The sequence below is a fragment of the Cariama cristata genome, unplaced genomic scaffold (assembly GCF_000690535.1).
Source record: "Cariama cristata isolate BGI_N322 unplaced genomic scaffold, ASM69053v1 scaffold22678, whole genome shotgun sequence".
In the NCBI taxonomy this organism is placed as follows: domain Eukaryota; kingdom Metazoa; phylum Chordata; class Aves; order Cariamiformes; family Cariamidae; genus Cariama; species Cariama cristata.
In genome coordinates, this window is record NW_009633374.1 from 28,937 (window position 1) to 42,809 (window position 13,873).

At 37.6% G+C, this 13,873-nt stretch overlaps 1 protein-coding gene across 1 annotated transcript; it reads right to left on the bottom strand.

Moving 5' to 3' along the window:
• Window positions 1-607: 607 nt before the first annotated feature.
• On the bottom strand, window positions 608-13,837 carry LYRM7 (LYR motif containing 7). The gene is made up of 5 exons (XM_009706741.1): window positions 13,820-13,837; window positions 10,833-10,905; window positions 10,100-10,170; window positions 7,567-7,648; window positions 608-684 (listed from the first exon to the last, which is right to left on the bottom strand). The coding sequence occupies exons 1-5, from the start codon at window positions 13,835-13,837 to the stop codon at window positions 608-610; spliced, it is 321 nt and encodes a 106-aa protein (XP_009705043.1).
• Between the last annotated feature and the right edge of the window lie 36 nt (window positions 13,838-13,873).

Genomic DNA, 13,873 nt, shown 5'->3' on the forward strand with positions numbered 1-13,873 from the left:
GTAGGGGGGAAGAAAAACACTACACACACTCTTCCATCTGTAAAACCTGAACGATTTATTCAGATAAACCTTAAGAACTCTCTCAAACATCACAGTATATTAGTGTACAGTTAATGACGACTTCAGAAATCATGCTTTTGGTGCAAAACCTAAATTTAATGGTAAGCACCACAAGATGGTTTTTCATTACTTCAAAGCAGCATATGATTGACAATAAATGTATATAGATCCAATAAATATGATCAGAATTAAAAACTGCATTTAATTTATATTTAGTTTTGAAAAACTCTGATTTGCTAGGAAGCAAACTCTCTGACGACTGTCATAAGTAAAATGATTCCTGGCTGAAGTAACACAATTCAGCAGTGTATTTTTAAGAGAAATGTGCATCTTGAATTTTCATGGAAGTATTAGTATCTTCCACAGAAGAAGTGCATGATGATACCACAGCACGCATGAAATCGGTGACCTGGTTTCAGTCTCTGTTTTCCTAGTAACAACACTTAACTTTGTTTTTAAAATTTAGCTTTAAAAGAGGTATCCACTATTGGTTTTCAGAGATCTCATCACAGGATATTAACCTTCTGGGGAGAGGGGCATATTTTCCTCAGGATTCATGCTTTTTTGTTGGTTTATCAAAATAAGGAGTGTTGTTTTGTAGCAGATCTTTCCTTGGTATGAGCACTGTAATAGAGAAAAAAACTATAAGAATATAATTGTATGGAAAATATTATTTAAAATTCTGAAGTTTTTTTTCATTTACAAACAAAAAATCAGTTTACTAAAATGAGAATGTACACTTCTGGTAAGCATACAAGAAGCATCATAGTATCTACCTAAGATAAAATTTTATTAAGATTTTTACCTCCTGTTGATCAGAATATTGCCTTCCCCTGTTGCCTTTTAAAAGCACTGGAAATATTTTAATAGCATTAAGAATCCACAGAAAAATGGTAAAGTCTTTCACTAACTTTTAGCAAGTGACAGAATGGCAATTTTATCATGCCTGAGTCAGATTACGTTTACTTCAACAGTTCCAAAAATAAATACTAAATTTGACTTAGCTGTCTCCCCCAATGTCCCGGAATCTGATCTGTAATATTTATCTTGTCACACCTGTTTTAAAGCGCCTACAGGAAAAGAAAGCATCTAATTAAAATTATGGCCACTATATCATCACAGAAGTGCACTGTGTTACGGTTTGTCTAATTAGACACCATTTTAACCCCTTCCTGACTCTAAGTTGTTTCCATCTTGCTCTTCAGAAATCAACTTGTCCTTTCTTCATAAAGGGAAGGAGCTGTGTCATGTTAGATCTGCTCCACCAGCAAAAGCTAAAGCACAAACACCTGAAATCATAATGCTGTACTTTGACTAGGTCAGACAGCTGTGAAAGGTACAGTAAACCTGTAAAGCTGCGTGACTTTGTGTGCATATGTGTGTAATGGATAACATTCTGTCCAAAATGCACTGATATCCCATATCTTGTAAGAAAGAAAACTGATTTCCTTGAAGGTATTTTCCTTTTGCATCAGTTTACTGATACTCATGCATTTAATAAGTTTTTAAGAGCTTTAAGTAAAATTTCAATTGCATTTCTCTTACATAAAATACTTGTGAGTAAATTTATGACAAAACATGTTGATCTACACACCTAGAAGACTACATGAAACAGAAATACCAAAGAAAAACAGAATTGGATATGAAATATTGAAAAACAAAAGACCAAACTATATAAAGACTGAAAGAAAAATTTTCAACTTTCCTTTTTCAAAGCTAAGTTTTGAACATACACTGCCAACACACCAAATCAAAATCAACAGAACATACTGCATGTGTGGTATATTACTAAAATGTAAACTCTACTTCTATCAGCTTAATCTGAAATTAAAGCAAAATGAATAGAATTGAGACATTTGTACTCTACTGCGTAACGTAACTCAGACTAAAACATTCAAAAAAAATCAGAAAAAATTGTCTAATATGACTAACAAGCTCCTAATCGAAATTGTCTTCTCTTTAGTAAGAAAACCTCAGCTAATTTTTTTTTCTTTTTTTGAAGATTTAGCAGTGGATCCCAACATGACTATATACCACGGTATCTCAAATTCTTTTTAAAGAATAACATTGCCCTGTGCACAGCTTCTATGACAGTACAGAATAATTTCACTTGATTAAGGAAAATGTTCCCCTTACGAATATTTGTTCTCACTGTCTAAGACAAGTCTTCAGCTTTTCCTTTTCAGTTATTAAATAGTTATTTTAGAGACGCAGGTTTGAAAAAAAAAGAGAAATAAAAACACCAGGTGTAGCTAAATTGTATATTGTCAGCTATAATATAAAATGTTAGAGTCAAAAGATTCTGACAGTAACTCACTTAAGGAAACCAGCTGCAAGTAATAGGTTTCTGCAACATTTTACCTAGTTTCCCCCCTCCCCATTCCCCGCTCTTCTTTCACACAAGGTAGCAACCGACCACTTCCATCTTTTTGGGGGGTGGGGGAAGGACGATGGCTTGGGATGAAGCAAGGACATAATACTAATTTAAATACAGTCCGAATATAAGTATTTTGCAACATTTTCTTTTCTTCCAAATAGGCCAATATACTTTCTATTACAGCAAAGTAAAGCTTCACCTACAAAGCTTCCAAACCAAACATGTAGCACCTCAGATGAAGCACTATGAAAGGTAAACTTTTCAACTGAGGTTGCTTATTTTTATTTGCCAACAAACAGCAACTCAAGCAGCCACCTTAGGGTTGCACTTTCACTTTTTTTTTTTTTTTCTGGGGGTTAATAAACCTGTCCCAAGCCTCTCATTTAATACAAGATTGATACCCTAAAAGTAACAAGGGATCTAACTGTAATTGTATTGGCACTATAAAAGCTACCACAGAGCATAAAGGTTAAGGATCAAAAGGTTGATTTTGTTCTGCTAAAACTTTCTTAACCAAAGCTGTACTGGGATAGATACTTGTTCAATGTATGACCTAACCAGACTCATATACCCACACAAACATTTCCTACATCAAACTTTCTGCCAGAAACTGGCTCCTAGGTGCCAAAAGCAAAGGAAAGCCAGAAGTTCCACTTGATATTTTCATCACATGCAGGCAGAAGATGTCTGGAGGGGTCACAGCTGGGACAGCTGACCCCAACTGACCAAAGATATATTCCATACCATTTGATATTGTGCCCAGCAATAAAAGCTGGGAAAAGAAGGAAGGGGGGAGGTTTGCAGTGATTGCATTTGTCTTCCCAAGTAACTGTTAGACCTGACGGAGCCCTCCTTTCCTTGGCATGGCTCTAAGCACCCGCCTGCCGATGGGAAGTACTGAATGAATTCCTTACTTTGCTTCGCTTGTATGCATGGCTTTTACTTTACCTATTAAACTGTTTTTACCTCAACCCATGAGTTTTCTTACTTTTACCCTTCCAATTCTCTCCACCTTCCCACTGAGGGGGAAGTGAGCAAGTGGCTCTGTGGGGCTTGGTTGCCAGATGGGGTTAAACCACAACAATACCTAGCCACAGATTCAACTGGAAGTTGAAGTCCCACTTCCAACTTTTTTCCTCTTTTTAATCTCAAGCAACTTTTCTTCACAAACAAGAAAAGTCGGAAACAGTAGGGTGAGATATTCAACAAAATGGAGCAGCAGTGGAAACCATACCCATTTATAGGTACGACTTCACACAGTGCACTGACCACACTATCCAGCATAAACTACTATCAAAATATGGTAACTCCCTAAAAATTCTGAATTTCTGGTTTCAGGAATTTTCTAATAGCATACTCTGTGCTACCAGTGGCATTAATAATATAATAAGAGCTACACCACAATTGCCTAGTTCAGAGTACTGACTAATCAAAGCTGGATTCTTAGGAAAGATGCAAACACTCTAGAAGCCTGATGAAAGAATGGCACTTAAGAATAATGTTCTGTTACTGACCAATTTACCATGGTATAAAGGTCTGTATATTTCTTTTGTAAGGAGATTTGCTTTTACTTTTTCACTTCGGTATCAAGCTAAGCACCAACTTTGATCTCCTGTTTTTTTGTACTTTGAGTAATAACTTTCCCTGGCCCCAATGGTTTTTTATTGCCATGACCTTTAAGAATTATTTATTGTGCAAAATAAAAATGCATTTTTTTGGTATTAGCTTTGAATGTAAATTCCAACTTCACTGAATGCTCTTTACATTTTAATCATACCAAGACAGGTAAGAAAATCTATCCATTCTATACTTCTTTTTTTTTTAAATACTGTTCATTCTTATTCTGTGAACTTCTATCATCATGCTCTGGATTTCTTTTCTAAGCATTCCTGATCTTTTAATTGGTGATTTCCTACATTACCAAGACTAACTATTTCTCGCTTCAATATATAGTCCAAACAGACACAAAAAAGACAGCTCTCGAACTGTGATAGTTGTCTCAAGATTACTGTTTTGTTCTTACTGCAGCAAGATCAATGACAGAGTGAGAAGCAAAGCTTGGACCTATTCAAAACAGATACAGAAGGGAAAAACCCAAAACAGAATGGGCAAAAGACTGCATAATGACATCCTTTGCGTTCATAAGCAGGTTAAACGCACCCTGTGTACAGATGCACTCCAGATTTTCTGCTGCAGTACAAAGTTTGCCTGGCCAGCAGTAGACTCTGTAAGACATCCTTCTTCCACATAAGCCTCATTGCCACCATTTCTCTTAGAAATCTGTAAAATGAGGTGGGGTGATTCTATCACTTTTTTGTTTACGGAGATTTTAAAGGAGACAGCATTAAAGCTCTGCTAGAGTCAAAAGGGACAATCATCACTACTTGTTCCTTCTCTGGTGAGTCAAATCATTTCACTGTAAAAGGGTATCAGATTGGTCAGAGAAGATCTCCCCTTTGCAAAACCTTGCTGTCTACTTACAGCCCCCATTCTGTTCTTAGAACATTTGGAAACAGCTTCCAGAATTGGCTCAACCACCTTCCCAGGGATCAAGAGAAGGCTGACCAGTTTCCTGGATCCTCCCTCTTGCCCTTCTTGAAAAGAGGAGTGGCATTTGCTTTCTTCCAGTCCTCAGGCAACTCCCCTAATCACCATGACATTTCAAAGATGATTGAGAGTGGCCTCGCAATGACATCAGCCAGCTCCCTCACCACCCAGGGGTGTGTCACATCACGTCCCATGGATTTGTGTATGCCCCATCTGTTCAAATGTTCCCTAGCCTTTTCCTCCTCTACCAAAAGTAAGTCATCCTCGCTCCAGACATTCCCAATGGTCTGAGGCCTGCAATTCCTGAAGGCAAACCTTAGCAGTAAAGACTGAGGTGAAGAAGGTACCAAGCACCTCAGACTCTGCCGTGTCCTTTGTTACCAGGTCCCCTGCCCTATTCAGTTGTGGGCCCATACTTTCCCTCCTCTTCCTTCTGTTGCTGCTGTAGCTGTAGAAGCTGTTCTTGCTGTCCTTCACATTCCTTGACAAGATCAACTCCAAGTGGGCTCTGGCTGTCTTAATCCCATCCCTTACACACTCACACAGTATTAGAATATAAATTAGTATTTGAACATGAATTCATGTGGCTTTTGCAAGGGAAGTTCTGCCTTATAGTCCTTGCTGGAGTTCTCTGAACAGATGTGGGGGGCTGCCACAACATGCTTGGATTCCCAAAAGTCCCTCAGCGAACCCTTTTAAGAAAACAACAGCCTTATTATGACAGAAGGTCTTGCATGGTTAAGTCACTGAATAAACTGTAGGAAGTGAACAATAAGTGAACAGGTGTCCCAATGAAGGGATGTCAAAAGGGGAGCCCTACAGGTATTTTTGTTGACATCTGTGCTGTACAACATATTCGTAAGTAACCTGGAAAAGAATGGTTTTTAATGATACCATCCTAAATAAGTTCTTTAAGAAAATGGCTTACTGTGAAGAATTGCAGGAGGAGCTTAAGACTTGACTGAGTAACCAGTAAAATGAGACACAAAATTACATGTAGAGACATGCAATACACACAGGTCAAAAAACATACTAACTTCACAAAGAAAGTTATACGTTCAAAGCTGACCACAACCATTCAGATCAGTTTAATGAATACAAGATAATTTTGTAAAAATCAATAAATGTATGTATGCACAGCAGCCAAAAATTAAATTTAGAATTAGGAATGACTAGGAAACCAACTGAGAATGAAAAAGAAAACATAATTGTGCCACCATTGCGTGTATAAATGCCTGGTTTGCCCATAGCTTGATGACTGTGTTCAGCTCTGATTGAGAAAGCAAGCTCTTAACCATCTTAAGAGAAATACAGTAGAATTGAAAAGGGTGCAGAGAATAGCAAAAGAATGGCCTTCACCTGTTGTTTCACAGAGAAGCTGTTCTGTAGTGGGGAAAAAAACAACAGGGGGGCAATAGGGGCTTAAAAACTCATGAACAGCTTAGTGAAAATGGATAGTAATTGAACAGTAGGACCAGATTTAAAACTACAGCAAGTCATTCTTCATAAAAACCAGAGTAAATTCTTTGTCAAGGCTCTTGGATGCAAGAAATTTTCATAGGTTGACAGGAACAAGTTCAAGAGAGAGAAACCCACTGAGGACAACTAAAACAGAAACCATCCCTGGTTCAGGAAGTGCTGCCAGGTGTCAACAGCCGGAAGATGTGAAAGTTCACTTGCTCAGTTCCTACTCTTCTACTGTCATCTGCCTAGGGTCACGGTGGAAGACCTGACACTGGTCTAGACATATCTTTGGCCTTGATCATAATGCCTGTTCTAAAGTGAAATGCTTTACCAAATCTAAAACTGAAAATAGTTACAAAGCTTTACAGACACAGCCAAACAGAGGTGAAAGGAAACACTGCACACAGCTCAAGATTTCTCCTATCCTCCACCACATTGTTGTACGCTGAACCTACTACTTCTCTTGTGTTTGACTGTAAGATAAAAGAACTTCTAAACCAGGAATGAAAATTTGAGAATTTGATAGGCTTTGCATCAAGGTCATCATTGTGCCACAAATCTTCCAAGGCATAATCTGAACCTTAAATTGTCAGAACAAGGTTTTGGGAAAGAACACGCAATCCCCAAAGAAAAAGCTATTCTATGGACAGTGCACATACTGCACTTGCTAATTCTCCTCAGGCAGCTTCTACCTATTTGGTAGAGTAAGCACCTACAGATACCGTGGCTACTACATTTAGACATACACTGACTGACTAGCCAGTACATGCCTGCAGACTTGCTACCTAATTGCTGTCACTCCTAATAGTTAAGGTACCAAGTTATAACTTCTTTCTCTCGATGAAGGCATTAAATATCTCGATGAAGGCAATAAATGCCATCACTGCCTCTTTTCTACCAGGCTCTGTATTTCAAAATATTTCTGCAGAAACTTTGTACCTTTGAAATCTCTACCTGTCCTAGGTAGAGACATTAGTCAACAGGCTTAAATTAAGAGTTTGGGCACACACATGACAGATAGACAGACTTTTGCCCTCTCTATCCCTTTACTTGGTTTTCAAGTTTTGTTTACTGAACTACAACATTTTTAAACCTTTTTAGCACGCAGCTTTACTCACATATTTTGTCGGAATCTGTGTGAACTGCCTGAATAACAGACGTTCTGAGAATCACTTCAACATCTGAAGCTATCTTCAGAAGCTAGTAAAAGGAAAACAAAAAAACAAGTAATTTAAATCATATATAATTATTCCTGAAGGTATTTTCCATACTAGACAACTATTCAAATAATAAAGTCAGTCAGTTCTATTATCCAGTTAGTTATGCATTATCTATACAGAGCTTTTACTTTGGGGATCCTGGAGTAACTTATAGGTTGATATATAAGCTACCTTGACAGAGCACAAGAGGAAGGAAACTTCTGCTCAGTAACAGACAGCAGTATAAAATCTATATATCCAATTAAAACGACAAACAAATAAGGTAGAATGCAACTACTGAAACAAGTAACTAGTTTCCAATGATCAAAGACATTGCTGAATGCCTTGATAACATTTGACTACCCTTAGTAAAAGGGCAATCTAGTTCTTTTACTGCTCTTGAAATAGAGAGACAAAAATAAGGGCAAAACATGACAAGAATTAAGAATACTGAGGTTTCACAGAAAAGCAGTTCTGGAACAAGGGAGTACCTAAAGATTAGCAGAGGCTTTAATATCTGGCAAAGGGCCTAGAATTCCTTCCCTCATTAAAAGGATAAGCAGAAGCATTCTTGCTAGTTTTGCTGAGCAATTAACAGAAGCCTAACACTTGTTTGTGTGATGCCCGTGTCAGAAATAAATGAAATTGCACAAGTGAGACACTCTGGGAGACATGCTTACACTAGAAAGTAGTGTGTACCAACAAGAGTGGATCTTTGCAAGAGTTAGAGCTCAAGACTTGACATCTACACTAAAAAACTTTCCCTTTTAAGGGTTTGGACTAGGTATCCACTAGTTCCCCCTACTAAATGCCCATTAGCAGGTAGGCTGCTTGCTGCTGAAGCACACTTTCCACTTCAGATTCATCTTGAAGGAATTCTGCCATTTGCTTTGAGACTGCTTCACAAAACAAGCCAAATCACAGGAACTGGAGATAACCAAGGTACCTTCAGAAGTGCACTCCTGATCTGAACTGAAACGCTGCAGCAGATTCATCTGCCACAGCTCACATTCTAATACTGCAGGTGGTTACTCCTACCTCCTTAGGTCACTACATAACTACTTGAGGACATACCAGGAAACACTGCAGCTTCCTGTTCTGGCAAAGTACTGCACATTTGGTTGGCCAATATTCTTTTAGCTGCTGTCCAAAGCAGTATACTAACACCACCGTGTTTATGCAAGCAAGTGCTCAAATTCTCACAAGCCCTGTATATCATTCAATTCAGTTCCTCTGCATCCGAGTCTATTCAGTATATATATATATAAAATAAATATGGCAGCTTCTATGATGTTCTAGGATGCCGTAGTTGTGAAGAAAGTCTAAATGTGTCAGTGGAAGAAATTCTAATCAAGATATCAATTAACTCATATTAAAAAGTTACATATTTGTATTTTGTAGGTTGCCATTCCTAGCAAATGTAGATTTTAGAATTACAGCAAGTATTTTTCCTGTGCATCTGTAACAAAAAGAACATACAATTTAAAAGATCAGACACCAGGAACACTAACACAGAAGTATTACTATAGGGGCCTGACAACAAGCAGAAATGCTAGAAAGTCCTAACCAAATGCTCAAGACTATTTGTTACTGTACAGTGGCTGATATGATGCAAAGGTTTAGATTTACTTCTGCAAAGGACACTTTCTTCCAACTAGTGCCCAATGACAGTGTAAATACAGTCTGTTAAAAGGTGGAATGACAAGGACTAAATTATTTACTCTGTGTGGACATTAACAACGAAGAATAACTAAAATACAGAAGTTTCATTTCTGGCCTCAGTAAGTTCTAGAAAAATGACTCAGTAAAAAGTGTTAAGATAACTGAGCTAAGGTAACTTAGATAGTTAACAGAATGTTTTACTCCTTTTAATGCACTATGAGGAAAGAAGCAGTAAAAAAACCAGTAGTATAATTAATACCTCTATATTACAATAGTCACAATCATTTAGCTGTTTTTTGCCTTCCACAAAAGATGCCGCCTCATTTATGATCAGGAATCAAAATAACTTTTCATGTTTGCCAGTAACGGAGGAGATTATTTAATTTCTCTGTATCTTTCTATACCTGTCTATACAACAGAGACCAAGTAAACTTAAGTGAGGACAGCTCAGATATCTATTATAAGCAAAGTATACAAGATATTTACATGAAAATAGCAACATAAAACATTTTTTCCATAATTTCATTATAAGCTCCAAAATAAGCACATTGAACTACCAGAAGACACTTTCTTCTTATGTATTTTTGCATGTGCAAAGTTCTGTAACATACTATTAATACCTATGGAGGTATCTATATTTATAAACAAAGATCCATGTAAAAGCCTTTCCAAACGGCCTCTCACATTGTCTCAGTAAGTACTTACATTGGTTTAGAGATCCTTTAAGTAAAAAGCTCCAATGTAAGTATTCTTATGCAAAGTGGAAAAAAACAATGAAAACAGGAAGTACCTCATTTATCTTCTCTTCAGACGTCTCATCTTGGTTATTTTTGAATTCTTCATTTATCTTTTGTCTTGCAGCTAAATGAAGTAAACAAAAAAAACCCTAAAGTATGAACAAAAAATTGAATCTTGTCTTTGCCACTGCCTCAAAGCTCAAAATCCTAAGTCCTTTATAGCACCTTCCTGGTGCACTCTCCCGGATGTATTTTAATAGAAGATTTCCATGGAATTCGGGTCATGTCATATTTTAAGTTGACTGGTATAGGCATAAAATATGATTACCTATCTAGCATTCTGAGCTTTAAAGATAACTAACATACAGAAGCCACTCCTAAAACTTGGTTTACTAAAAAAGCACTGTTTATCCTCTGAGAAGCAACTGTACATAGAGAATCAACTCAAATGCTTAGTACAGTTAAATATGCTTTGGTTGGACTGAAGAGAGGAAGTAAAAAAAAAATTTTAAAAAATCCCAAGAAGATCACCAAGGTTCCAAAAAGACAGGTTTTCCTTAAAAATACGGCTTGCGTGCTTTAGTCTAACCACCATTTTTTTGCCTCAAATTAAAGGATGTCTGGCTATGAAGACACAAGTTTTCCCAATGATTACTTATAAAATGTGGAAGGGAATAATTTAAAGGAAGATTACGTTAAAAATTATCTTTCTGTGTATTCAGAGAAAAAAGTTCCGCAGAAATATAGGTAAGCATGTACCACACACACACACAAAAAGTATCTCACCTTCCAGAGCTCTGGTATCATTTTTAAAAACTTCTTGCCGGGTTCTGTGTAATAATTTAAAAAGCTTCAAAACCTGTCAATACAACATCAATAGAATTAGTTTGTTGGTTAGCAGTATTCTTAGTTAAAATGAACATGTTGCAATTGAGAGTGTTTGGTTGATCTTTTATGTTCTTTCCATTCAGTACAGGATTTGGTATGGAATCAGTATCTAAAACACTTTACCTCAATTCCTGATTAAATAACTTGCAGCCAAAGCAGATGTGAGGAAATCAAAATCCTAGACAGTTCTAGTTGTTTCAAGTTAGTCCACGATGCTAGAGAGTACTAGCACTATACTCCTAAATAATCATTTGACATGACGGAAATACAATCCTGAAAATACCTTGACACAAACATATTTATTGTGCCAATATCAAATAAACCCAACAGAACCAGAATAACTCTAAAAGTCAAGTCACTTGAAGGGACTATCAACAGTGCATCATTGGATATTCTCCAATTACGAAAAAAAGATGGAAATATAAGTGGCTAAAGTATTCTCACACTTACAAGCCAATGTGAGAAAAGTTAATTTCAGAAGTATCTCAAGCTGTATATTAACAAATTCAACAATTATTTTTCATGTCTCTGTATAATACCTGGGCATAATCTGCTACAGGTGATGTAGCAAAACCAACACAAAGCAAAGTCCTCTTCCCTAAATATAACTGCCAAATCAGCAAAGAAAAACTTCAGTAAAAGCAAATACTTAAAAAATTAGGATTCACAATGTAGAGATGACACACCTCAGTATGTACGTAAAGCAAAACCCCTGAGAATCACAGCTCACTGTCATGTGCTTTTGGCTGTTTATTCACACAGACTGTAATGAATTACAGAAATCCTCAAGTCCTTATCAGACTTTTTCGGTGTTTGTCAGAGATTGACAAGAATCCCTTGACAAGAGCCCCCCCCACTTTGATAACAAGATATCTTTGGAAGCTATTTCTAGTACTTCCTAGGGCATTTTCATATCTCTAGAAGGCACAATTCCAAGTACTTCATGATAATCTTAAATTGTTTTCTCACAATTAATATTCCAAAAATTTCTTAGAAGGGCGCAGAGGAAACACAGGACTGTAACTGAAAAATTACCACTTTCTTTATCAGCATGTTACGTACCTGTGAGCTGGAGATGCAAACAAGATTGTCCCCTAAAAGTAAAAGGCCAATAAAAACATCCTGGCAGGGACCTGAAAAAAATGTTCCCTCTGCTTTAAATCTGCCAATGACAGAGAAACTGCAAGCTTCTCTGGAAGCTACTAGTTCCAACTGATGCCAACACATTTTTAGATTTTCAAGGTAAATTCTCACCCTCTGCTCAGCTGATCACTTGGCCACACCTTGAGATAATTCACAGATAATACACAGAAGTGTACACACACAAAAAGACAGTTTTTAAGAAGAGAAAGACATAAAACTTTAAGAATAGGCAACTTTCCATTTCAGTACTGTTTCTTCAACATAATACTATCACAATTTTAGTGCTAATAAGTGACAACTTGCAACTATGAACAAGTTCAAATCTCGGTTCTTCACATGGATTAGACCATGTCATAATTTCTACTGTAATTTATGATTTAGCATTCTGTTGAGTATATGCTACTGCATAACTGATCCTTCTGGGAAGAAGAAAAATTACTGCATTCTCAATTGTGTAAGAGTCTCATGGATGTTTTAAGTAAAAAACTTTCGTCACTTTTACAAGAATTAGTAAACGACTTGACAATCAGTTAAATCAATCTCAGCAGAGACATATAAAAGAGGATATGGACTCTGCTTACTCCTTTTCAGCTTCTGTGTCCTTAATAATTAGCAACTGAACAGAACCGTGTTGCCTTTAATTGCAGCATTCCCTAGATGGCTGAATCTGTGGAAAGTAAACCAACAGAATTAAAGGCCCGCAAATACATTTCTGTTCTATAGATGTATTTTAAGAGAGTTGACTAAATTATTTCGACAGGACATCCTAAAATACTTCGACTCCATATTTTCACCATCTTTGTAAATAGTAAAGTTAATATTACAAATGGCTTTGAGTCAAAGACACGTATGGTGAAACCTGAAATAGTGTTTTATAGTTATTCTGAACTCTTTGATCAACAGTTTTCAGGTATCTTCCTCTGCTACGTGCCTATTTCTGCAAAGCCCTCCTGGAAAGTTTTTCACCACACCAACCAAAGTACTGTATTAGATGACTCTGAAGCACGATATATTAACGTACAGAGTTCTTTGAGCTCTACAGCCACCTAATGAAACACAGAACTCCCCCAATACCACAGTGTGTTAGTACCCCTAAGACTAGATTTCAGAACATTTCTTAGACAGGGGCTCAACTCTCCCCAAAAGTACCCTATACCGTAAAGATTAAATGTTTAAAGAATTCTTCTGTCTTTGCTTTTCTTCATATTCCCATCACAATTCATTTTCTTGATGTATTTTAACCTCTACTTGATCGTCATCTCTCAACTTGTTTCCTTGTTCCACAATTGCCGTTGCATGCAAAACCCTCTTTCTATTATGTAGTTTTGCATCCTTCTTACCCTGAAAGCCTCTGCCTGCTGATGCTATAAACGCCAGGAACTGCTAGGGAAAAAAGTTCCTATCCTCTCGTGACATATAAGGAAAAACTCTTTTAAGTATATAATTTGTGCCTAGTTACTATTTACAGCCGAAGGTCGCAAATTTGAGGGGGAACACAGCACAGTTCTTGGGTGCTGCATGCACTACCACCAACGCCAAGAATGCCGGGCACCAAGCACCGCCCGAGGGATAAAAACCCGAGATGCGGCTGGTGCACGGCGGCAATCACCCGCCGGCGGCAGCCCTCCCCCCGACGCCGGGCGGGGGAAGCACATACTCCACGACGAACTCCCGGTCTCACGCAGGGCACAGGTCAGTCCGGGAAGGACAGAGTCAGCACCGCGCATGCGTGCCACACTCACCTGCCCGCGGCTCGCCATGGCGACCGCCCTCCTTTTCCGGTCCGAAGGACCAGG

What these genes read in the sequence shown, in the direction of transcription:
- LYRM7 (XM_009706741.1), bottom strand. An exon ending in TGATACCAGAGCTCTGGAAG is followed by an intron (nt 10,171 to 10,832) that starts GTGAGATACTTT and finishes TACTTCATTTAG; the next exon opens with CTGCAAGACAAAAGATAAAT. An exon ending in CTGAAGAGAAGATAAATGAG is followed by an intron (nt 7,649 to 10,099) that starts GTACTTCCTGTT and finishes TCCTTTTACTAG; the next exon opens with CTTCTGAAGATAGCTTCAGA.